The sequence below is a fragment of the Xenopus laevis genome, chromosome 6L, assembly GCF_017654675.1.
Source record: "Xenopus laevis strain J_2021 chromosome 6L, Xenopus_laevis_v10.1, whole genome shotgun sequence".
NCBI lineage: Eukaryota > Metazoa > Chordata > Amphibia > Anura > Pipidae > Xenopus > Xenopus laevis.
Window position 1 is genome coordinate 67,868,948 of NC_054381.1, and position 27,120 is coordinate 67,896,067.

Sequence of the window (27,120 nt, forward strand, 5' to 3'; positions counted from 1 at the left end):
GTGCCATATGTTAGGAAATGTAGGGGGAAGCCGGGTACCCCAAAAAAATTTACGCTCTTTTTCAGCCTATAACCCTGAAAAAGGAAAATACGCTACTGTTTTTTGAGACTTTTTTTAGGAACTCCTATCTTATTGCACTTCGCCTGGTCTAAGGTGGCAAAGGCAAGTGTGTAAAATGTAATGTTCAGTAAAATCTGCATCTTAGTGAATTTGTGTAGTAACATCCATTCGCCAGAGTGCAAATTCGCCAGGCGTTAAGGAGCGAAAAATTTTCAACTATTTTTTTAAGGAACTCCTATCTTATTGTACTTTGCCTTGTCTGAGGTGGCGAAGGCAAGTGTGGCGCAAGATGTAATGTTCAGTAAAATCTGCATCTTAGTGAATTTGTGTAGTTACGTTCATTTGCCAGAGCGCAAATTCGCCAGGCGTTAAGGAGTGAAGTACTGTTAGAGTCTATCTCCTTCGCTAGCGCAGTTAGTCACTTCGCCCTTTTGCCCCATAGTCTTAGGGGGTTATTTACTAAACTCTGAATGCAAAAATCACGAAAAATTCATGATATTTTTTAATAAAATCGGACTTTTAAAAAAAGTCATGAATTTTTCGGAATTTACTAAACCCCGAGGATGGAAAAGTCCGGAACTAAGAATCCGGCATCTCAGACCTGTCAAGGTTGCATATAAGTATAAGAAGAATTACCAAACACTTGAAAGCTTGTGAAGCGGGGCGAACCCCTGCGTGTTTATTCACGTCAGTGATGTAACGATGTCTGACGAAGGGGTCCACCCCTGAAACGTTACATCACTAACGTGAATAAACACGCAGGGGTTCGCCCCGCTTCACAAGCCTTTGAGTGTTTGGTAATTCTTCTTATACTGTATCATCGAAGAGGTGCCGACCTCTTTTCCAAACACCAGGCAGGACACTTGGAGAGGCTGGGAAGATAGGTATCGTATTTGCATGAAAGGTTGCATATAAGGCAATGGGAGAAGTCCCAAGGATTTTTTGAAGTGCGCTGGGTTTTTGGCAATACCCAGAAGCTTTCGGTGTTTTCGGGCAAAATTCTGAGTTTTCAAGTTAAAAATCTAATTTTTCATTTTTTCAGATGTTTTCCAGCAAACAAAATTTTCGGGAAAGTGTATTAATAAATAAGCCCAAAAAAACCTGTGCGGATTTGGTCGGAGTTTTTTTCAGAAAATTTGGACTTTGATAAATAACCCACTTAGTGGCTATATTATTATTGGCTTTTTCAACACTGATGCAGCGATTTGGTTAAGATATGTTACATAGATAGAGGCGAGACCAAGCTATTTAATTTACTAATGCTGCAGTAGATTTTCCAGAATGGCTTCACTGCCTCTAGTCCTTATTAGTGTGTTCACAAATAAAGTATACAAGACTTGGCTTCTTAATCAGATATTTGCTTTATTAACTCAACAGTAATTACAACACTTGGCTTCACTCTGACTACTGAGTATGGTCTTGGCCCAATCTGTCCCTGCTCCAGAACAACTTCTTTCCTTGACTCAAACACTGTCAGAATGACCACCACTCCCTTACTTCCTCCTCCAGTTAAACAAATCCTACAAAAATCCAACTTTATAAACAACTTGAACAGTAAGTTTGAGCAAAATGTGTTAAACTACCATAGAAGTGGATACTATTACACAGGCCCGGTGTCACGGCTGGCACCCGATACCAGAACAAATGCCAAGCACCCTGGTCTCGGCTCGGCTTCACCAGTAGTGTGACCACCGTTGGGCTTCGGGAGGAGCCCTCAGCTTACTTGGGTGCCACCTGGACTTAACGAGGGGTGCAAGGCGAGATGTTCTGGCTGGTGAAGGGGCACGGCTGTATAGCAGAGTCTTAAGGCCGAAGGTCACGGTACAAAAGGTCAAGGCAAGCGGATGGTCAGACAGGCTGGATCGAGGCAGGCGGATATCAGAATCGTCAGGAAGGCAAAGGGTCAAAACCAGGTGATCAATCAGATGGGTTGAGGCAGAATCAGAATCAAATAACAGGCAGAGGTCAAGCCAGAACGTCAAACAGGAGGATTAAGCAGAGTCAAGGTCGGTTTCAGGCAAGGGTCAGGTTCCAGAGATCAGAATAGTCAAACAGGCAGGCAAGGGTCAAAACAGATAATCAGGATCAGATTCACGCAGAATAGCAACAGCTAAAGCACCAGGAACAAATCCTAACAAGGGTAATGACAAACTGAGGGAATGCCCCTTTAATACTTTTGAATTTGGCGCCATTGCGCGCATGCGCCTTTATATCCGGAAGTGCGCATGCGCGCGCGCACTAGCAGAGAGCCGGCACAGGGGAAGGAACAACGCGGCGCGGCGGGCGTCCCTGCCGTCCCCCCACTAGATAACCAGGGTGAGACGTTACACCCGGACTGGCAATCTGAGGGTTCTGGCAAATGCCAGAGGGGCTGCTATAAGAAAGTCCCATAGAAAGTCAGTATTTAGAGGGCTGGTGGGGGCTGTCTGGGCCTCTATGAGGGCTGAATGGGCCTCTGTGTACCTGAAATGCCAGGGCCTATTTTAATTCTCAGTCCGGACCTGCTTACAGCCCTGTGGCTCAGCTTTGAAGTTTTCTGTTGGTACTTTGCCTTCCAAGACCAGGCATTTGTTTTAAAAGAAGCAGGAGGATATTATACAGTATAAAATTTAAGATACACCATTGTGTCATGCACAAAAATATGAAGCATTCAATTGTCCAGAGCATTAAGGATTTGATCAAATCGCAGCATGTTTTGCAGACTTTATCCCATACTGAATCCTTGGATTTGCAGACGCAGAAAAGTTTTTACAAATTTTTATTCTTTTTTCAGCTATGCTAGTGTAGTGGATAAATAAAACTTCTCTACAAATAATATGTATTGCTAATTATATACACTATGACAGTGTTTTATCAGAGTTTAATTTGAATTTTTTTGCACTAAAACTCCTGTTATACTTTCAAAAAATCGAATGTACGACATGTATTTAAAAAATTTAATATACGGTAAAACTTTTGCATCTAAAAACTGCTGAGTTCATGTAAAAGTCAATGGGAGCTATCTATGGCACATTTAAAGTGTTTGCAATACTATTGAGTATAAATTTGAAGTGTACAAGTTTTTTTCACAAGTTTATTTATATTTGTATGTTTTAATAAATCAAACATTCATTTATCATCAAAAAATTTGATTTATTCATAGTAGAATAAACCGCTTACATTACACAAATTAGAATTTTGATAAATACGTCTCTATGTATCACCTGCTAATGGAAGTATGTTGTGTCTCATAAAATGTAGAGAACAAGTAACTGTCGATTTTACAATGTGCAACAAAAAGAAAATGCCATAATAAGCTAAATAAACTAGCAGAGAAATACAATAACAAGTTCAACATAAAGCCACGAAGCAAGCTCTAGTAACAAAAACAATAATAGCAGGTTTATCAGGAAATATGTGCACATTGATCTATCCCATATTTAACATATTTTAAGGGCAGAAAATGTTGCCTTGTGACTCTTTCTAGGCCTTTCACTGCCTCTTTCAAGTTGAAATTAGTTGTAATTTATAAACATTGCAGATATGGACTTGTGGGTCCTAGTTAGTTCTTGGCTAATAGTTAGGTGGAGCATCAGCAGGCAAAGATAATATAGGTGTATTCATTCAGTCTATAATGATATACAAGATAGAACCGTAAATGAAGCCATTGGCACTCCCAGTCAATCAGAACTGGTTCTGCTAAATACACACATGCCTGCTATTTAATATTTTTCTGAACACCATATTATTTCGCTATTAACCTCCCTTGATTATCTTTGCTTAATATAGAACTTTGATGCACCTTTTATGGCATGGTGCTGTTTGCTGCTCTGTCACAGTAAAAACCCATGTGAATGTCAATGGATCACTGTATTATCATGTTTTTTCTTTTGTGGTAAGGGAGAGTGTTTTCATAGTTAGACTACACAAACCAGCTCAATTATAATTTGTGTGTAAACAAATAAAACTGTATTTAACAGATATAAGTAAATTGTCCATTTGTCACACAGGACCCAGTGAGGCGCTTTTAAATGTTAGGGAGTACATTTCCACAACTAACTAATTGAAATGAATACCCTGTGTTTGAAAGGTATCTTAACCCATTAGGTAATACAGAAAAAGCTGTAAGTGGAAGTTTAGTCATAATATGTACAAAAGTGGTATAATTTATTTTTATTAGCGAAATAAAAGCCAATGATTATTTTATGAGCAATTATACATTGAGCTATTTTTAATGGATTATGTTTATATTGCAGGGCTTTATTTACTTTATGAGTACTTTAAAAAACATTTCACCATTTGAAACCTCAGTAAGTAAAAGACTACACAGCATATAGGAAGAGTTGTAAAGCAATGTTGCATGTGAGTAAATGTAAAAGGGGTTAACCTTTAAGTTAACCTTTAGCATGTCATAAAATGGACATTTTGAACATTAAATAAACCTTACAGCATTATTTTGCCACCAGTATGGATTAATGCATGCAGACTAGTTCCCATCAAGTACAAGGTGTGTTTTATTATTATTGAGAAAAAGGAAATCATTTTTAAAAATTAGAATTATTAAATGGACTCTATGGGAGGTGGTCTTCCTGCAATTTGGAGCTTTCTGGATAATGGGTTTCTGTATAAGGAATTTAAAGTTTATACGTCTCTGTCCAGCAACTGCAAAAAAAAAAATTCTACACAGTTGCATTCTTATTTTGTATAATCATTTAGCCTTTTAATGTTAACAAATATTTATTTATCCCACTTTAGACCTGAAGATTGGGATTTGCTTCGAGATTCAAATTGTAATGGGATTTGGGTATGTTTTAACATGTTACTGAATTCACAATTTAAGGATTAAGTTTGTAGATCGAACTATCCCGCACATTATTAGGTCAAAATTCTCAGTAAATGTGATAAACCTGCCTATATGTGCATGTTGGCAAATTACCCAGTACACTATTTCTATTGGATTGCCTAGTGGCCTGGTTATAGAATTCTAAAGCTGGCCAAACACAAAAGGATCCCCCTTATCAGGCATTATAAGGCAATATAGGGTTGATTAGATCATTTGGTGCTAGGGCCAAATGATTGGATCACAGCAACAAGGATTAAGGCTTTCTGGTTGAGGACCACATCAACAAGGGGAAAGTACTTTGACAAAATTAACAGGTTTTTCTTAGGGGGACTTTAATATAGCTTTTGCGAACCTGGAAACTTTAGCAAGTAGAAGAAAGATTGCAAATGTTATACTTTATGTAGTTTTTTAGTGAATGTAAGAAAACATCTTACTGAAAAAGTTATGTTTGCTTCAAAAGATTATGACACCTTCAAGCATGCCTTAAAAGTGTGTGCTGGACAACTAAAATTCACAGTCCAATACAGTGTAATAAAGAATATTACATTGCAAGATGTGAACTTTGTGTGCAATTTTTTTCTCTTTGTGACTTTTATTACATTTCCCCCATAGCCTGTGTTTACCTAAAAAAAAATCTCATTTGTTTTCTTCTAGGGTTTTGATCCAGAAGATAAAATTCCCTATGAGAAAAAATTCTGTGAAGGTGGTTATTTTGTTTGTAGGTTTGAAAAATTAGTAATATGCACCAATGTTAAATGAGAGATTCTTTAGGTTTTGATTATTTGTGCTTAAAAGGCCATGTAAAGCTAATTTTATTGGAGATGTCAAAATGTTAGACAAAACTCAACAAGTGGAGGTTTTTAATAAGCAAAAAGGGTCAGTCTTTAGAAATAAGTTAAATCAGCTGGATTTGCTTTGTTGTTCTTGAAGACGTTTCACCAGTCATCCAACTGGTTTTCTCAATTCAGAATAATAAGTTATTCTGAATTGAGAGCCAAGTGGATGACTGGTGAAACGTCTTCAAGAAAAACACACCAAGCCCAGTTGATTTGACTTATTTCTACAGATATACCATGACCTAGATAAATGAGAATCTTCACAAACAAAAGATTCACCCATCACTACTCATAACTTAAGCACCTCTAAAATGAGCTTTTTAGAAGAATTCTACCTTTACTTAACATAGGGGAGCGGATTAATCACAAGTGCAGGTTAGATGGAAGATCATTTCAGGCAGGGGGTTTCAGCACTGCTCGAAACCTTTAAAAAAAAAAATAAACATCCCATTTAGGGATATAATTGTAAACTCCACTGTGGCAAAGATTGAAATGAATGATGTACAACTTCTGCAAAATGCTGTCGGCCCAGTATAAAAAATAATAATACAAATTTGGTCACTTTACAGGAACAGACTCAAAGGGAATTATAGTACTGGGGGATTCTGCAGCGGTCCATTTCCACATACCACCTGAATGGCTAACAGCTATTAACATGTCTGAGGTGAGAACATGCTTAAATCAGATCTTAGTTTTCATATGTTTCATTAAAAAAGTATTTTACTATATAAAATGGATGTGCTTGTGGTGGGAGTACACAAGGGAGCAACAAAAGACCCCAATTCGGTTATACTCGCCAAGCCAAGTTTGTCTACTCTAGAAAGAGATATTTCAGTTGTTATATTAAAACAGTTGTTCACCTTTGAGTTAACTTTTATTATGATGTAGAAAGTAATATTGTAAGACAATTTGCAATTGATTTTTCATTATTTGTGGTTTTTGAGCTATTTAGCTTTTTATTGAGCAATCTGGTTACTGGGGTCCATATTACCCTAGCAACCATTTTTTTGACAAAAAAGACTGGAATAAGAATATGAAAGTTGCTTAGAAATAGTCATTCTATAACATACCAAAAAATTAAAGGTAGTAAATTCAGGGCTGAGAATCAGTGTTCTCTTCTGTGTCTGCACCTGGAGCCAGTGTGTCAATAGCCTTAATCTTTTGGGTAACCAAGTCTATCTGAAACATTTAGCTTTCCTGGTATACCTCATCTGATGTATATAGATAGTAATTAATTTCATATATGTATCAATATAATTGTTTTTTTAATATTCTTGTATTCTATAATTTCAATGAAACACACTGTCATGTATAAAATGCACAAACCCAAACATTATATCTCATTGTAGTCCTAAAGGGGCATACAAACATGTTTGTGTTGATAATACAAATTCTGTTTATTTCACTCCACTTTTTACTAGCAAATATCAAGTTAAATATCAAATTAAAGTTTTTTTTAAAAAGTTAAAGACCACCAGATAAAATGCTGACACGGTAGGCATTTGTCAACCTCCTCTTCTAGCTGATATGAGCATAAACTATAGTATTGGCTTATTTGTAAAAAAAAAAAAAATAATAAAACACCTTAAATGAACTATTAGTATGATGTAGAGTGTGATATTTAATTTACAATTGGTTATCATTTTTAATTATTTGTGTATTTTTGAGTTATTTAGCTTTTTATTTAGTTGCTCTCTGGTTTATAATTTAAGGAATCTGGTTGCTAGGGTCCAAGTTACCATACCAACAATGCACTGATTTGAATAAGAGATTGGAATATGAATAGGAGAGGGCCTGAATAGAACGATGAGTAATAAAAAGAAACAATAACACTAAGGGGCACATTTATATCGAGGGTTAATTAACCCTCTATATTCGACCCTCGAAATAAAATCCTTCGACTTCGAATATCGAAGGTCGAAGTAGCCTATTCGATTGTTGAAGTACACCAAAAAAAACATGTTTCACCCTTACTCACACCAATGCAAATCCCACTGAAAACTGCATTGTGTGTGTGTGTGTGGGGGGGGGGGTTGCTGGCTGCTCTGCTTTGCTAACCTTGGTGTAACTGTAAAGGAAGCATTTTCAGTGGTTGCAGGGGAGCCCAGACCACAGGGTGTACTTCCTCTATAGCTACAGGTTTTCAGAAATCCCACTTGCCAGTCGCTCTTCTACTCAAGAGCTAACTGTCTGGAAGCATTGCATATAATGTTTTAATGCTAAGGACTCGCACACACTCTGGCTCAATTTTTTTAGCCAGCTGCAAGTAGAACAATAAAAGCAAAGGTCTAATTGGTTGCCATTGGTTACTGCCCAGGTGCAGATTTCCCCAGTGTTTATAAATGAACCCCCACTGTGTGGCGAGGGTCAAACTTCAGATGACAGCACAGAGAAATAGGTGTGAGTATCCAAGACTTGATCCATGTACTCAAAACTGCCTTAACCTACTGTTTAACCTAGTTTTTTAGGTACAGTAACATAGGTGATTACTTTTTTGGGTGTTCTTAAAATGACAGCTAAAGGTTGTGAGTAGAAGGAGAGAAAAAGCTTGTGATCAATAAAAATCTCAGTTTGAGAAAGGCATGGTCAAAAACTGTCCTGGATTTAGGACTACACACACACTTTTTTTTTGCTTATTGTTTTAATCATAAATATGTATATTTCTTCAGTGAAACAGGGCAAAAGGGGTGACTTAAAATACTCCATGGTTTGTCCTTCTGAAATAGATAGTTAGATTACCAGTCCACAGATTTACAGGAGTTCATTTTGTCGGGGGAATTTTTTGAACTAACTATCTGCCACCCAACTACCAAACATGGTATATCTTCAATTTCCCTGCTTAACTCAAATTAAAAATAATTTAATTTTTTGTGATTACAATAATGGACTAACAATATGATCAGCACAAGCCCATTCATTGAACTTATGTTAAAAATGGGTATACTGCCTCTTTCGTTACTGTGTTAGGAAGCTGGAATTATTTTTCAGTTTAGGTTTTATCCTACTCGTGCAAGAAATAATGAAAAGGACACATAATAAAACATTACACAAAAGGTATGCTTAGCAGGAGCACTGTTTATTGAAGTGATGCTGAAATGTGTGAAATTGCAAAGAACTGCAAGCATCTTCTCAAAATAGATTCTATACTTTGATTGAAAAGTGAGAAAAATATTTTCCTTGAAATATCCTTTCCAACTGTAGATCATAAAAGTTAAAGCATCTAAAGCCAAGTATCTGACTGCAAGCACAGTAGATTCTGGGTTTGTCTTTTATTTATGTGTTATATAGCTGGAAGTCAGCGCCAAACCAGGTTCCTCTTTATACTTAGTGCATGTCCTGCTGTGTTCATTCCACAGCTCATACAATCTCTGGATATTGGACAGCACTGAAGTGTTGTTGTACTGCTCTGTGTCAAATAAATAAATAAATAAATAAATAAATAAATAAAGGCATTTTAATTATATGAAGATAAGATTGTCTTATCTTCATATGTGTTGTCTGGCAACAATCAGTACAAAATTAATGCCAGACAGTACACTGTGGGTTAAAGTCACATTTGAGCACAGCTTGTTCCTCATTTTGTCTCAAAGGGATTCATTAGTTGTCTCTTTCTAGACAGACTTTCAGCCACAGGGCATTCAGTGGAAAGAATGAACAATTAAAGGGCAGGCCAGTGACCATTTCAATGCCTTCTGGCTCTCAGCTGCATATCCAGAATATGCCAAAGTCCAGATAAGCCTGCAAATGTGCTAGCTGCTTTGTTGCAGTTGGAGATCTCTGTGTGCTGGACGAGATATCTCCCAAAAGAACTGGAAGCACATATCACTGCTGTAAAACCAAGGAGAAATATCTGCTCCTTATATACAGTGTTTCTGGTAGTTATAGATTTGCACAGTCTACATTATTTAAATTCCACCTCTGTGTTCACACCAATAGGTGGCTTTTTAAAGGCTTAAAAAATCAGATTCCCAGTGTCATGTTGCTTATATATTATTTTCTGAAATATCTTTGGAGGGCAGCACTTTAATATGCTTCATTTTGGGGTTTTTTTCTACCTTTCACGGTTGTTACTGGAAAAGACCTAGTGATAAATAAAGAATTTATTGTATTGTCACTGAAATGTAACACAATTTCTGAAAAGTCCTAGTATTTTACAGTCTTACTGTGCAGCAACCTATATTTTCACATGACTTTGTGTTCGCCTAGATATTCTTTTTGCTTTTGTTACTTAATAATCAATTGTAGTAATTCTTATTGTTTACATTTAGAAAACATTTTCAAACTTACCATTAGCCATTTCCAATGAAATCGACTGGCCTCAGTTCTCCATGTACACTGGATATCAGAACTCCACAATCGGGTAGGAATATCGTTGTTTGCTTGTAAATTTTGCACGATGACCGGAGCCAGTGATCTATAGAAAATTGTATTGTTTTTTTACACGAAAAAACAGCTCAAAAGTTAAATATAGTAAATTCATATGGTACATGCAAGTCAAGATCTAAACCAATAGCAAGGTATTGATTTTTACTGGTGCCAATCTTAATTACTCTTGTAATATACAATTAAACACTTAAAAACAAGCATGATCTTCTGACAATTACAGGACACAAATCCCACTGGTTAGTTTTCACAGAAATTGCATAAGCCTGTGTTCTGTTAGTCTAAATTTGCATATTCACATAAATTAAATGCTACATTATTTGCCATCAATACTGTACCGAGTTTATTCACTTAATTCTTAATTTCTTAAATTATGTGATATTAAGAGATAACGGAATGCTCCTTAACTTGTGTTTTTTGCTTATTTTAGAGGATGGACAGAATCACTATATCTACAGTTACGGAAGAACAACCTTTGTAACCATAGAGATTATCAAAATTTATCTAAAAATGGTAACAATTTTAATTTTTTAATTATATTCTTGTGCTATTTTTTTAAAAAGTATTGAATACCTTTATAACAGTGTATTGCAAGCTCAGGACTGTATTCTAAGTTCAAATCTCATGCAATTAATAACAAAAACAATACCAACAAATATACTTACAAAGAGACTTATACTAAGAGAGCAGCATAGAGCGATACCATAAGACCTTCGGGATATGAAGCCCAAACTGACTGGGCCCCAGTGGCTTAGAAGCATAGTGCAGTAACAGTTTATCAGGCAGACAAGAGTTTGTTTTCTGACAACTTATTTTAAGGAGAATAAACAATTACAATTGTATTATTAAAAGATAAATACTTAAATTATTTACAAAAGTACAAAGAAATATCTGCAGCAACTAGGGCTGGTGGGCTGAGATGATGTCTTTGGGTATGGAAATGGCGAGTCCAGTGGTAATATGGGCAGGGCATAATCTTCATAAGCAGGGTTGGACTGGGCCGGCGGGACACCTGCACTTGCACACACACACACGGGCAGCAGATCACAGCAGTGGGGACCCTGAGACTGAAGCCCCGGTGGGACACGGGCCACCCAGTCCAAACCTGTTCATAAGGAGTTATCTGTCAGCAGAGTGGGTTCTGACAACCTATTTTAAGGAGAATAAACAATTACAATTGTATTATTAAAAGATAAATACTCCCTTAGGGAAGGGAGAGATTTATAGGGTATTACAAATTTACTGGCAATTAAATTAGTCCTAGCTGGTGATTTACCAGTTAGGCTGATCAAAATACCAGCCGTGCGGCAACCCTAGCTATAACCTATTATCGCTGCACCTCTAAAAATAGTTTTGCTTCTAAAGTAATTTCCCTGCTGCTTATCATCACAAATAAGTGTCAACATATGCAATATTATATTATATTTGTCATAGAAGTGACCAGCCTGTAGTTATCTAGTTTGATTTCCTAGTATTCTCTGATACTACAAGAAAGTAAGTTTTATTTCACTTCATGCATTTTAAAATGTATATGTACCTCCAAATTAAGGCACGATTCACAATACTGTATTAAAGTTTTCTCCTGAGTAGTAAACATAGCAGCAGTGCCGGGATATATGTGAGGGCACATTCCCTCCCCTGATCAACCCCATACTTTGTTTTGATATTTTTCCTGTTTTTCTTCTCTCCTTGCTTCAATCCCTCTAACTCCCTCTTCCTCACCCTTAATTTATAAACTACATAGACTTCTGCTTCCCTTTCCTAATCGGCTGGTGGGCTCATTATTTCTCTATCTTCCCTGTACACTAGTGCTGTATTGCAATGTTATAACTGCATTTAGGCTGAGATTAACATAACATTTAAAATACCATATATAGATTTTTTGCTTGAAGTAAGCTAGAAATGTTGTACATGATGTTTTGGGCTCCTGTACCAGTCCAAGGCAACCACAGCCATTTAGCAGGGAAGATCTGTGCCTCCAAATATGATTGTGTAATATTGTGTAGCTCCCCATATTCTATTCTGCCGATTTACTGCACATGCTCTGTGCTGCTGTTACTTACTGAACTTAAATAACAAATAAAAAAACAAACAAATACAAAAAGTATTGTAGAAGTGATACCTATATTGGCTAACAATAAATAAAATACATTGCAAGCTTTCGGAGCACCAAGGCCCCTTCGTCAGGCAAAATACAAATGAAAGCTAGAAAGGCACAGCATATATTCTGTTAGATCAGTGAAAGGTATTCATGGGCAATAAATTAGGACCGTTACAGATAGATAGAGATCAAATGTAAAGATAATATGGATTCAGTCAGGTCACCTTTCACTGATCTAACAGAATATATGCTGTGCCTTTCTAGCTTTCAGCAATGTATTTTTTTATTGTTAGTCAATATAGGTATCACTTCTACAATACTTTTTGTATTTGTTTGTTTTTGTATTTGTTATTTTTGCTACAGGCTAACACGGTACCACAGTTTTTGTTTTGTGCTTACTGAACACAATATACTAAATATATATATATATTATAAATGTCACAATACAAGGCTGATTAATAATTAAAACAGATAATTACTACATGGCAGCACACAAACCAATGGAACTAGCATCATAATTTGATAATCAGCCTTGCAGCATCAGCTTTGTGATGACCCCTAAGCTTAGCTTCTCAACAGCTGCTCAGAGCCCACTGAGGATGTGTGTGTTGTATACTTTAGGTTGATGCAATAACTTCATTATATAAAACATGGCAATTTTAGCCATATTCATTTTTAGGGTTTAGTTCTCCTTTAATCTAGCACTTCATCATCCACCAAACATGAGTCACTCAAGGACTGAACAGTGGCAAGAAGTTAAAAACACAATATGCACCTAAAACAAGCTCCCTATTTTCTTTTACACCACCCAAGCACTGTATTTTATGTGTTTTGTATACTGTAATACTTATGGAAAATATATGGCATGGATTTAAAAGCAAAGTAAATTCCCATGGTACAATACACTGTGAATAATGGTGACTTTTTTGCTGGAGGATCACTTTTTTACACAGCTTGTTTAAGTATCTGCTGCTTTATATACTGACATTTTACATGGAAAGCTTTTATACCAAACATTTATGCACAGAAGTAACTCATAGCAACCAGTCAGCAATTATCTCTTCAATTGCAAGTTTAATGACAGCTAACATCTAATTGATTGCCATGGGTTACTAATCTGGTGTAAATTACCTGTTTTGTGAATTACAAAAGGTGTTTTAAATCTGAGTTCATTACTCAGAGTTGCATTTTTTTCATAAAAGTACCCTGGACTCTATTGTCAGGAGGAAAGTAAAAGGAATTATTTGGGTCCACTCATGCCCCTAGTGAAAAGATGGCTAATAAATAAAGTCCTTTTAATATTCCTGTAAATAGTCAAATGATTTTTATACCTTGATTGGGTCTATTGTTAGGGTAATTGAAAGGGCATGTGCAAGAAGTAGCTCAAGTTTCCAGCACTAGTGAAAACTATGTAATTTAAAATTATTTTATTTTAATTTTGCAAATTTTCTCACAGAAACCCGTTATCCAGAAAATTTTGCATTAATAGATAGCTATCTCACATAGAGAGCATCTTAATCAAATAATTCAAATTTACAACAAAATATTTACTATTTCTCTGTAATAATAAACAGTACCTTTCTCTTTATCCCAGCTAAGATATAATTAATCCTTATTGGAGGCAAAACAATTTTATATGGTTTATTTAATATTTAAGTTGTTTGTATTGTACATTTAGGGGATTATTTACTAAACTCTGAATGCAAAAATCACGACTTTTTCAGAATTTATTAAACCCTGAGGATGGAAAAGTCAGAAAGTTTTTGGGCAAAAAACATAAGATATCTGAGTTTTCGGGTGAAAAATCCAAAAAAAAACGTGAAAATCATTTTTTTTCCGCAAAGCAAATTTTTTGGAAAATGTAATAATAAATAAGCGTAAAAACACGAGCAGATTTGTTTGGAGTTTGCAACAGAAAATGTTGAGATAAAAGCAGACTTTGATAAATGACCCCCTTAAAATGTGGTGATCCAAATTACAGAAAGATCTCTTATCTGGAAAACCACAGGCCCTGAGCATTGGATAACAGGTGCCATACCTGGCTGCATTACTTACATGTACCCATGTTTTCATATTGAATTTATATCAACCAGTCAGAAACCATATAAGCCATAGCAACCAATCATAGTTTTCATTTATTGCATTTAAGTTTGGCTTTTATTGTCAACAACTATTTTTTTTTAAAACAGGCTTGGCATTCTGTTTATTCATCCTTAACCCTATCATGTTTTATTCTCAGGTTATTCATCTCGCAATTTAAAGAATTTAAAAAGGTAATTAATTTTGAATGGATTCTGAAGCAGCTTGGAATATATATGTTTAGAGGTACCTACTGTCATGTCTGGCGCATATTAAACATGCATGGGTATACCAAATGTATGTGTATTTCAGCATGTAATACTGCACACAATGTTATAATACCCTATAATAACCATAACTGTTATATGTAAGATATACTGGCTACACCCTTTGCTTACTGCTGTTCTTTTGAAAGGGCAACTTACACATTTTCTTCGCATTAGTTCAATAAATACTGCTTGTGTCTGTTTTTATTAGGGAAAATGAACAATTCTTGCTATTTCTTGCATTAATCTTAAAAAAATGAAACTGAAAGTAAAGTCACACTTTAAACTCTGGTCCATAAAAACAAACGATGAGTCCTCTAAGAAAACCCTCTGTATAACTATCTATTATTTTTCTGATAGCCAGAAAAGTTGGACTAAAGGTTAACTCTGGAAAAACAAAATCAATCACTGCCAATACAGGTATGGGATCGGTTATCTGGAAATCCATTATCCATAGAGCTCTGAAACGGAAAGGCCGTCTCCCATAAACTCCATTGTATCCAAATAATCCAATTTTTAAAAAGGATTTCCTTTTTCTTTATAGTAATAAAACAGTACTTTGTACTTGATCCTAAGTAAAAAAAAAAACAGCCTATTTTGTTTATTTAATGCTTAGATGATTTTAGGTAGACTTAAGGTATCAAGATCCAAACTACCGAAAGATTGGTTGTCTGGAAAACCCCAGGTCCCGAGCATTCTTGATAACAGGTCCCATACCTGTACTAACATCCGAGTCAACTGCAAATTAAAGGCACTGACATCAAAGAGATAGAGGAGTTCACATACCTGGGCATGAAGGATGGACGGCAGATGTGGACATCAAATGTATACGGAGGGCAAATGTGGCTTTCATACAGCTCTACCCAGTGTGGAAAGCCACAGCAACACCGATAAATAATTTAATGTAAAGCAATACTGCTATATGACTGTGAAACCCAGAAAGTCAACTAGCAGCCTTCAAGTCTTTGTGTGAACTGTGCAAGCAGCAGATGCAGTGGTGGCAGAGCTGGGGAAGAGGTGGATTAGATTGAGGTGAGACCAGCAAGGGGTGTGTAGGATGCAATACATTTGTGATTGAGTCTGAGGTGAGTGTGGGGGCCGCAGGTAGTGAGTGTGGGGGCTGCAGGTAATTAGTTGGGGACACCAGGCCAGGCTCTGATTGAGACCCTTGCTATGTTTGAGCTCAACATAATCTTGAAACCAAAACATGTAAAGGGATGGTATTACTTATACAGAGGGATTCTTAGTGGAAAGCTGATTTGATTTCATTTTGCTTGTAGGTATTATGAAGTAGAGTCTGCCTTTACTTTCACTTTCTGTATTTGTCCTGTTAAGTGCAAGAAATAACAAATATATATATATATATATATATATTTCACAATTAAAAGAAATAGGCAATAAAAGACAAAATGTGGGTTCGTACTACTTTAATTAACATTTCATGTAGAACTATAGGTTACAGACTGAAGTAAATATCTCTGTTGGGTCCTAGGCTAGCCACAGTATACAAGGCCCTCCAAGGTGAACACTCTCCATTACCTTAAACCTACCCATTTAAGTCCTTATAATTATGGAAAAACATCAAGGGGCACATTTACTAAGGGTTCGAATATCGAAGTTGAAGGATTTACCGCAAATACTTCGATGGAACGATCGAAGGAAAAATCGTTCGATTAAATCCTTCAAATCCTTCAAATCAAACGATTTGTTTCCTTCGATCAAAAAAAGCATAGAAAGCTTATTGGGAAGGTCCCCATAGGCTAACATTGATGCTCGGTAGGTTTAAAGTGCCGAAGTAGGTAGTCAAAGTTTTTTTTTAAAGAGACAGTACTTCGACTAGCGAATGGTCAAATAGTCGAATCGATTTTTAGTTTGAAACGTTCGATTCAAAGTCATAGTCGAAGGTCGAAGTAGCCTATTCGATGGCCGAAGTGCCCCCAAGGGTTTTATTCTCTCTTACTACCATAAGATAGTCCTTGTTGTGAGGCAACTTTGGCCGACTATTGAAAACGCATCACCGCGTGTGCATTAGCGCATGTGATTTTGCGTTGTAGCCTATGGGGAAAAGATGCTGAGACTTATCGCGCAAAAGACGTGGCGATAAGTCACCAGGCGACAAAATCTCCCCGAATCTCCTCGTCTGGCCTTACCCTAAAGGTTCCACTGAAAACGAGTCCCTGCAAGTGGGGGCTAGGAACATTCTTTGAGTAAGCAAGTGGTTAGTACAACAGACTACCAGACAATAGCGTAATCAAACTAATCAGTTTTCTGCCTTTGTTCTTATTTCTATACCAGTGTATCGAGAGATCAAGAACTTGATAAACCTGCAGTTGTCTTTTATGCTGTAATTGGAAATGATGTATGTAACACGTAAGTCATATTCAGGTTTATTTACTAGTATGTACAAAGGTGTGATGATTATGAAGGGGCGTCCCCTTCATATAAAAAACATTTGAAGATCAGCATAATTACTTGCCGCATAAAAAGCAATGGGGACAAAATTACAGATCTCGGTATACTGCTTGATGTTTAGTGCTATCTAATAAATACCATGCTGTATACTGAGAGTTGTCAAGTAATTATGCCGATCTTCAAATGTTATTTTTTTTTAAACATTATTTTTTCCATATTTTTCACACATTTTAGATCCAGTTATTGCATTTGGTATTGATAGCATTCAACATCTGGAGTAAGTACTGCATAACCAGAAAAGAAAAAGAAAAGAACATAAAAACATAAAAATACAAATTACAATTAAATTCTAAAATAAACTTTTTAGGTGCAGGTTCGTCTAGGTACTCAAATAGGTTAAACCATATTGTATTTCTTGGGCAGTTACTTTTCCTATCAGCCAGAGGGAAAGCAGTAAGTCCAATTGCCCCATATCTTCTCATATTTAGACATTGTTCTATTGCTCAGGGGGGCAGATAGATATTTCATTTGTTTTACTTCTTCTACCTTGTTCTGTAATTCCCCTTCAGTTGGAGTAGTATCTTGCTTCCATTTCTGACACAGTATCCTCTTGGCACTTCAAATGGTTTTAATATGTTAGGGTTGTCTCTTTAAATATGATCTGTACACATTGTTACCTATTAGTATTGTGTATGTACAAAGGGAGAATTCAACTGAAGTGATTTGCACTTAATAAATGACACTCAATGCTGTTTGCTATAATACATGAGAATGCCAATTGTCCTGTTTGTGTTCTTCAACATTTAAGTAATGTCATATAATGAATTTGTATTTTTTTTCTCAACAATATAATATTTCTAGGTTTCTATCGAGCAAGTTAGAAAATCTGCATTGCAGATGCATTGACCCATTGCCTTACCTGCTGGTTCTGCATCAGTCCCCATATCTAATTGTTGGCCCTGGGCCCAAACGATAGGTTCAGACAGATCATATATGTTTTATTTTGTTTTATTTCTCTGTCAATATATAAACTAAATGAGACAATTTTATCAGTCATGCAGACACGCTCAGACAAATGACTACACCTAAGCAAATGCATATTAATGTTATGACTACGCTGGAAAACTTGGACACGCTCCTACCAAAAGGAAGTCATGTTGTCTTGGTGGCACTAGCTGCAGGGCATTTACTGTGGGACACCCTTCATGACAAATATCACCCAATTGGTAATGTATATTTTATTAACAATAAGTTTTATAGTTTTGTACCTTTACTCGTTTTGTGTTAAGTGCCCAGTTTCACTTGCTGTGATATTATTGTCTATTTAATCCACATCGACTGAAATTTTTCAAGTCTGACTGTTCTTAAATCAAATATAATAAATCCAATAGGCTGGTTTTGCTTCCAGTAAGGATTAATACTATTTTAGCTTGGTTTATTTAGATAAAATAGATTCTATGGGAGATGGCCTTTCCGTAATTCAGAGTTTTCTGTATAACGGATTTCCGGATAATGGATCCCATACCTGTACAAGTGTGTCACTGCAGGACAGATTGTACTGACAACAAACTGCCACAGGCTTGAGAAAGGGTCCTGCGAGGCCCGAAACGTTGCCACATGTCTGCTCGTATTTGAGCCAAATAAAGTACACCTTTATATTTACACAAATTATAGTGTGCTGCAGTATATTGGATTTCTACAATTGAAGTTTGGATCCGTGGCAGGCGTGATCGAATACTGCTAGAAGCACCTGATCCGAAAGGAAAATTGTCTGAGGTGAGCACTCCAATTTTGTGTGGAACAAACTGCCACAGGCACAGCATATCGCACTTTAGGTTTATTCTAGCAGTAAGGACACAGGTACATATACAGGTATGTGATCCGTTATCCGAAAACCTGTTGTCCAGGATAATGGAATGACCATCTCCCATAGACAACATTTTATCCAAATAATAAACATTTTTTTAAAAGAATCCCTTTTTCTCTGTAATAATAAAACAGTACCTTGTACTTGATCCAAACTAGAATTAATTCTTATTGGAAGTGAAACCAATAAATTGGGTTTATTTAATGTTTATATGATTTTCTAGTAGACTTAAGGCATGAAGATCCAGATAACAGAAAGATCCGCTGTCTGAAAAACCCCAGGTCTGGATAACAGGTCCCATACCTGTACTACAAATACCTTTTATTAGTCCTTTTTGTAGTGCAGCCTACTGTCCACTGACCACTGTTGCAGGAGCACTGCTATGCCAACAATCTTGGGATTAATGAGTATGTTGGTGGCTTTTTCCAATGAGAAACCCATTGGAAAAAAAGTTTTCTTTTTTAAACATATCTGAACTGTCCTGAGAGCAGGAGATAAGAAACTACATCCCTCCTGCCCAAAACACCCTTTTTGTTAATAGAAGATATAACACATTGCTTTCCTTGAAATACAGCTACTATATCATTTAAATATTGTATTGCTTTTTTCTGTCTTTTGTCAAACAGGGCAATTGAATAAAGATGTGACATATAATCAACTGTACAGTTTCCTAAGCTGTCTTAAGGTATGATGAAGAACTATTACTGTCAAGATCTGTTTATGTTTTTTTTTCTTTTAAGATAAAATTTAACTTTTGTTCCTGCCATAACAGACAAAGCAATGCAAAGTATCTGCAGGGTGGGTGGCATGACAAAGGGACATTTTAATATTCTGTACTCTATTAGAATGCAGAACTAGTGGCACTTACCTGTCATATGGTGTTTGCCAACATTTATGTCATTCACTTGTGGGTATATGAAAACAACAATATTGGGTGGGAAGACCATTTCTCCACTTCATAGGAGAGAATTTATTGGGCATGTAAAACTGCTTATAAACAAATATATTTATAGATCATATGATTTTTATTATAAGTATATATAACCAATTCCCTCTATTAGAGATATGCTTAGGAGCAAAAGTCAGTGACTGTACACCTCTATAACTGCTTTACTTAGACTGCCAGAATGTATAGTCCTTCTGCAGCTATATTAAACATTCCACTCACATGGGGTTAGATGCAAATTACTTTCTCCAAGTCCTCAAGATGTGTTTATGTTAGGAATGGCATCCAATTCATATAACGGTTGCATGCAGTGTAAAGGATATCAAGTCACAATTTTTATAATGCTGAATTCAGGCAAATTCAGTAGAACCAATAAGTTGTGCAGGCAGCCTAAGGTAATATCACTGTGACCATTTCTGGCTATGTAGCATCCTGAGCCTCATGGAAATAAATGCTCTTTCTCCTGCAACTCCCAAAGTATCTAAAAATGCAAGCAAAGTGTAGTTTGTTGGCCAAAATACTGGGTAAATGAAAGCAGAGCAAACATGGCACTTCAGTTATCAAATATTAAACAAAGGATATGTGGCTTGTGTTTAGAGCAACCCTTGTGAAGGATGGATGAACAAGAATGAAACTGTTCGAAATCTAACAACAGAGGTTAGTATCTGTGTGAGTTTATGACTTTCAATAAAATGCTATCATGAAGGACCTCATCATTTATAATCATATACCTTTTAAAACAAAGATGTCCCTATTGAAAAAATGGACTAAAAATAAGTTGTAAGTATAAGAGCTGCAGTAGAATGTTAATGAGATACGTTTATATCAAGGTCAGTCTCTCCTATGTGTAGCATTTTTACGGTTGTGCTTAATTAGGTCACAGATGTCTGTACTCTGTACAAGTAATCAAATTATTAACTGACTGTTTATTTGAGGAGATTCTCCAAGAGCTGACCTTAAGATATGCGTGGCTACAAAGGATGTTGTATAGAAACTGGCAGTTTGATAGTACACTGCTTAGGGGTATACTTTTGGGGTGCAAAAGTATACATTTTTTTGTAAAACAAAATACAGTTTAGATAATATTCACCTTTTTCGAAAAAGTCCAATCAAATGAACTTATGTCTAAAATTGTGTAGAGGGGGAGGTATGTTTTCCTTTTAATTGGACCAGCTTTCTATTACAATATACTGTATCACTTGCTAATGCATCCAGTCCTTTATTGAAATTGTCTAAACTGCCCACTTCAGGGAGACTTCTTTAACCTCACAGACAACTGACCTCCGGCTGACTATGTTTACAGTAAAAATAAATTGTAAATTCACCCTTTAATGCCTTTTCATTCTATAGTTAAAGAAACACCAAAAAAATTAGTGTTTTAAAGAAATGAAAATATCATGTACTGTGTACCATTGCTACACAGCATCTTATTTATATAAACAATAGTAGTGTTTCTGAAACAAACACAGCAGGACAACATTGCATTAATATTTGTATTACTTTAAAATGATCTAATATTTTGATGTTACCGTTCCTTTAATTTTAGAGTAAATGCTTAGATAATCCACTATTTTCATTCAGATGCTATTTCGGATCTGCTTTTCAGTTTGGTTTTTGGTTTAAGTTTGACAAAATTGTATCCAATAGCCAAGATATTGTATCTATCTTGGAGACAACAGATGGCACAAACTGGCCTAGTGATTAGACGAAAGAGGGGCAATATAAGGTATTTATATACTTGAGAGATTCAGTGGAATTATGATCTTAGAAGGAAAGTCAAGAAGTAGAACTAGGGTATACCATGTAAGGTTGGAATAAAGAAGGTAGGTAAAGCAAGGCAAAGTGTTTCAGCAGATATAGTGGGACTATTTAATTTAAAAAACAAATGTTTTTACGATATTAAATAGCATTTAATTATATATTATTACTTTTTTCTTTCAGAGAGCCAATCAGCTTTCAGATGTTCTTAAAGAAATCGCAGTGTCACAAAAATTTAATAATTTTGATGTAATTTACATTGATAGACTTTATGAGAGAGGTAAATGTTTTACATTTCTTTTACTGGCTTTTCACATATTGGGACAGATTAAATTCAATGAGAAATAGGTTTACCCCATGAAAACCTATTGTGCGTGATTCAATTCACAATACTTATCTCACTGTTTAATCACATAAAAGCTCAATTAAAGTCTATGGAGTAAAACTGTAACTAAATTAGGAGAAAAGGTTTTCCTCCTCAAATTGAATCTCATCTAGAAGTTTTCATGTGATGAACCATGAGATAACTTTTTCTAACTGAATTAAATCTGGTTTATTTCAAATAAATTATGCCAAAATAATCTAGTGACAGGTCCATGATCTCCTGTGTTGTTTTAAGGATCAAAATAAAATAAACTGAAACTATAAAAATCATTGTCCAGCATGAGATTTTGATTGTCCTCATACACCCCACAGTGACTTGGCATAATGTATCTTTCAGTTTGGTAACATTCTTAATCTGTAGATTAATATGATACAAACTAAATGTTGCATGGGCGTAACTACAGAGGAAGCAGACCCTGCGGCTGTAGTGGGGTCCATGATGTATAGCCCCATGAGTAATACAGTATCTAGTTACGCCACTATCTGTTGGTTAAGTATTCATTCTGGAGGTATAGTTTTTCTTTAAACATATTGATAGGCTGTGCTGAATCTTTCAAATATGATTTCTGTTCCACTACTAGGGCTGTAAAAGATGATCAATATATTCAGAAAGGGGATTGGTGAGGTTCCCCAACCAAGAAATAATAGTCCTTCCTGGAGAGTTTAAGAAACTTTGGTTACTTAGAACCATTAGTCTGATTTTTTTTTAATTTCTGTTTAGGCGACGTTACCCTCACAATATATAGAGAGGTTCTTATCATTTTCATTTTTCCATATTTGATTAATTGATTGTAGAAATATCTTGTTTGAGATAGCCAAGCTTCTAAAGGACCTAAATAGTGAGTGCAAGCAATTGGTTGGCCTTGATTATGCTTTATATGGATACTGTATGTGCTAATACATACAGCAGTTCTTCCTTTTTGATTGATTAAGTTCCCATACTAAAAATTTTATCTGTGGCAATATAGTGGTTATCCTTTTATAGCATACGACATACTAAATAACTAAGAGTTTTTAATTGTTCCCATCTGCAGTTGTGCACAAATGTGTCATATTCACTAGAATCCAATCAATCTGCTATTATAATATTGCAGGAGAGAAGCTGCTCAACCGTGGCCAGAAAAGACCACCCCAACCCCCTCTTATATATTTATATCCTTTCAACACACTATTTTCCTTCTTGTAGTAATAAAATGTGCTACTTTTATTTTTCACACAGGCAAATATTCTGTAGCAATATGTCTCCTGGACACAAACTGTGTGCCATAATGTTTCATTCATCAAGCTCTCTGTCCCCTCTCCATGAATATGTTTTATTTTTTTTGTGGAATTCTTCCCTTTCACTGAAAGGATTTTAAATTTGCATTAGGCTACATTGTTATATAAGTAAAATCATCAGTTTGTGCAAAGGAAATTATCTTAGAAAAGCTGAAGCGAAATGATGTTACTTCCTACTAAAACATCAACTCGTTATGCTTTTAAGCCACTGGTGTGCATCCTGATTGAACTAATGAGTCATTGCTAGGATTTAAATATTTCATGGTTCCTCACATTTTCATTGTACATTATTTCACAATGCAGTGTTCATTGTGTTGACACTTGCCAAGTTCCTATGCATACATATCTTAAATCAAAATAATGATAGCAGCTATAATAATGATAGCAGCCTTCCCTTTGGAAATGGATCATATTCACTGTGCATTACTGTAATGTCTGTGCATGACATTGCTGTGCCCTTCCAATATAAACTGCTTTGTGACAGATTCTGCAGGCCAAAGTGTACACTGTAATGCTATTTAGGAGCTATACTCATTGACATAGAGGATACTGCTTTTTCACTTACTAATACAGGTCTGGCAAGTTACAACTGACTGTAACTCCCAAGAGAAAATGTGTTACACAGAATTGCAGCGATGTCAACCAGCTTAATGTCATGAGGGTAATAATGATCCATTCTGGGCCTTTTGAGACTTTATTTGATGTGTGAAGATTAGGGATGCACCGAATCCACTATTTTGGATTCGGCCAAACCCCCGAATCCTTCTTGAAAGATTCGGCCGAATACCGAACCGAATCCTAATTTGCATATGCAAAGACCGAATCTGAATCCTGCTGAAAAAGGCCGAATCCTGAACCGAATCCTGGATTCGGTCCATCCCCAGTGAAGATGAATATAGTCTTTAAAAAAAATTTCTATCGACCTCATGACATGGGGTTGGTTGACATCTTTGCAAGACCCTGGCTATAATGATTACTTTTGCACAAGTGACTCTTTAAAACAGCATTTCATTTGCTGTTCATTTTATATAGTATATTAATATATTTTATATAGTTCAAAACCTGTACAAATTCATTTTTATGGAAAAAAGGCAGGTAAAATATTATATTTCTTTAAATGAACAAGTGAGTTTCCTTTTCAGTCTTCCCAAAAAAAAATTGATCCTCCTTCTAAGGCAGTGATCCCTAACCAGTAGCTCGCGAGCTACGTGTTGCTCACCAACCCCTTGGATGTTGCTCCCAGTGGCATCACAGCAGGTGCTTATTTTTGAATTCCTAGCTTGGAGGCAAGTTTTGGTTGTATAAGAACCAGGTGTACTGCTAAACAGAACCTCCTGTAGCCTGCCAGTCCATATAGGGGGCTACCAAACAGCCAATCACAGCCCTTATTTGACATTCTCATTGACTTTTTCATGCTTGTGTTGCTCTCCAACTCTTTTTTACATTTAAATGTGGCTCAGGAGTAAAACAGGTTGGGGACCCCTGATCTAAGGTGTGGATCTGGATCAGGAATATTTTCTAAAATATACTTAAAATATACCTTGTGCCATATCATTATATATTATTTTTTCTTTGCATTTTTATTATTATTGTTGTTACAGTATTTGAAAAATGGAGGAATTTAGGAAAGGATCCAGTCGACCTGATTGAACCAGTAGATGGATTTCATCCTAACCAGGTAAAGAAACATATACTTGTCACCATTTTTAAGTAAAAATATCTGATGTTTTATGAACCCAGCTATGTTTTCGCAGCAAAATTAACTCTTTCGAAACTATCTGTATAATCATACCATTAATTCACTTTTGTGTTAACGCCTAGAAGCTAAGTAACCGTGCAAAGTTAATGAGTATATGCCTAAATCAGATAATTTTTTTGAGCTATAAAATCTTTGTGGTTCCAGTTATTTTGGATCTCTTGGTATTGTTTAAGGGGGTTATTTATCAAGGTCCGAATCTATCTCGATATCGGCTGCTACTAACTCCGATCCAAGACGCTCACATTTTTAACACTTATTTATTATTACATTTTCCCGAAAATTTGGTTTGTGGGAAAAAACTCAGATATTCACGATTTTTTCGTGAATTTTCCCCAAAAACTCAAACTTAGCTCAGAAAACATTGTGAAATTGCCCGAAACCCCCGACACAACCAAAAATCAATGGGACTGTTCCAATTGACTTTTATGCAACCTCTACAGGTTTGAGATGCCGTGTTTTTATATTCGGGCTTTTTAGCCCTCGGAGGGTTTAATAAATTCCGAAAAATGTGATTTTTTTAAAAGCCTATTATAACACAAAAAATCACAAACTTCTCGGATTTCGGGGAATTTCGGGTATTCGGAGCTTAGTAAATAACCCTGTAACTGTTAAATGGGCTTAAGGGTGGTGGCACACACTAAGATTCTGGGGAGATTAGTTGCCCAGCGACAAATCTCCTCTTCTTCAGGTGACTAATCTCCCCGAAATTCCTTACCGCCGGAAAGAACGTGAATCTCCAGTCGGATGGTACTCGGATTGCTTTGTTTTCTTAAGTCGCCTGAAGTTGCCTCACGAGAGGCGGGAAGAAAATTTGGGAGATAAATTGCCCGAGGAAGAGTAGATTTGTTGATGAATGACTAATCTCCCCGGAATCTTAGCGTGTGCTATCATGCTTAAATGTAGTAAAAATTAGATAATGCATTTAGCAGTAAATTTGTGAAATTTGATTATCGCTATTTAGGAGATACCCTGATTTGTTGCAGCTCTAATCAACTCCAATGCCTACGTACTTTACGTTAATACAATTGCTAGTTGAGCAAGTTCTTGTTTCTGTAATAAAGTTAAAAACTTTAGATATTTTAGATTTATTGCAACATTTAATAAAAAAAAAAAAAAGCCTGATAAATGCTGAAAACGTACTTCAAATAACAAATATAGCCCATTTATTTATGCCATATATGGGGCCACATAATAAATTCTCCGAAGCATTAGTCTTGCCAGACCTGTATTAGTCTTCAGAAGATGTCTATTGAGATTAAACAAAAAGAGGTTCCATCTTTAGGTATGAAAGGGTTTTCTACAGTAAGAGTTGTGTGATATTCTCACTTTGAAGTGATTGTACTGGCAGATACATTAGATAGTTTTAAAAAAAAGTTGGATGTATTTTTAGCAAGTGAGATGGTTACATAAGTTAGTTATACTTAGTTATACCAAGGGACTGTCTAATTGCCCTCTTGGACTAAAGGAAAAGGTTTTAAGAGATCAACAACCAAAGTTGCTCCTACAGCAGTTTTAAAATGACCTGCAACCGATAAGTAAGCATTTCTGTCTATCGGAGCTTTTAACCCAGAACCATCCTCAACGGGTGAAGTCATTTTTCTAATTGTTTCCACGAGCTTAGGCTCAAGTATGACCCAAGCAAGGGAACCAAAACTCCAATTTTTTTCAGAAATTATCATTTGCTTTTTAGATTTGACAAATATGATTTAAGCTTTTTTTTAAGGTTTCATTAACAGGAAAATACGTTTTCTGTTTATTTATAACGACAGATTGTCAGGTGTATCTATCTGGCCATTAAGTGTTCTGATGAATTATGTAGCCTCACAGTATCTCTTACTGTCAGCATCATATACTCAATATGAAGGTATTTATCCCCATCACAGCAGTTACCTTGCACTAATACCAATTTGATTTTTGAGGGACCTTATCTGCAATTTCAAAATCCTCATACATACTCAATGATCTACCCTAGATACAGTGTATTTCTTTGCAGTTTCTACTTTGTCCAGATTGTTAATATTATTGGTTTCATACTGTTACAACAGTTGCTTTTATTTTGCATGTTATATTTAAACTTTCTGAAAATCTTACAAGTCTTAAACAACTCAAAAGTTATTTCAGCATGGCATCTTTCATTCATGAAAACAAAATTCTACATACTGGCAGAAG

The 27,120-nt window shown here is 35.8% G+C and overlaps 1 protein-coding gene across 1 annotated transcript in view; it reads left to right on the forward strand.

Moving 5' to 3' along the window:
• aoah.L (acyloxyacyl hydrolase L homeolog) overlaps window positions 1–27,120 on the forward strand; it is a 55,797-nt gene that overhangs the window by 25,366 nt on the left and 3,311 nt on the right. Inside the window, exons 9-20 of the mRNA XM_018267602.2 lie at window positions 4,795–4,843; window positions 5,537–5,585; window positions 6,288–6,382; window positions 9,987–10,078; window positions 10,532–10,614; window positions 14,442–14,475; window positions 16,843–16,917; window positions 18,013–18,185; window positions 19,453–19,511; window positions 20,370–20,429; window positions 21,714–21,810; window positions 24,794–24,870. Of these exons, the coding sequence (XP_018123091.1) occupies window positions 4,795–4,843; window positions 5,537–5,585; window positions 6,288–6,382; window positions 9,987–10,078; window positions 10,532–10,614; window positions 14,442–14,475; window positions 16,843–16,917; window positions 18,013–18,185; window positions 19,453–19,511; window positions 20,370–20,429; window positions 21,714–21,810; window positions 24,794–24,870 (943 nt within the window). The remainder of the gene's footprint in view (window positions 1–4,794; window positions 4,844–5,536; window positions 5,586–6,287; window positions 6,383–9,986; window positions 10,079–10,531; window positions 10,615–14,441; window positions 14,476–16,842; window positions 16,918–18,012; window positions 18,186–19,452; window positions 19,512–20,369; window positions 20,430–21,713; window positions 21,811–24,793; window positions 24,871–27,120) is intronic.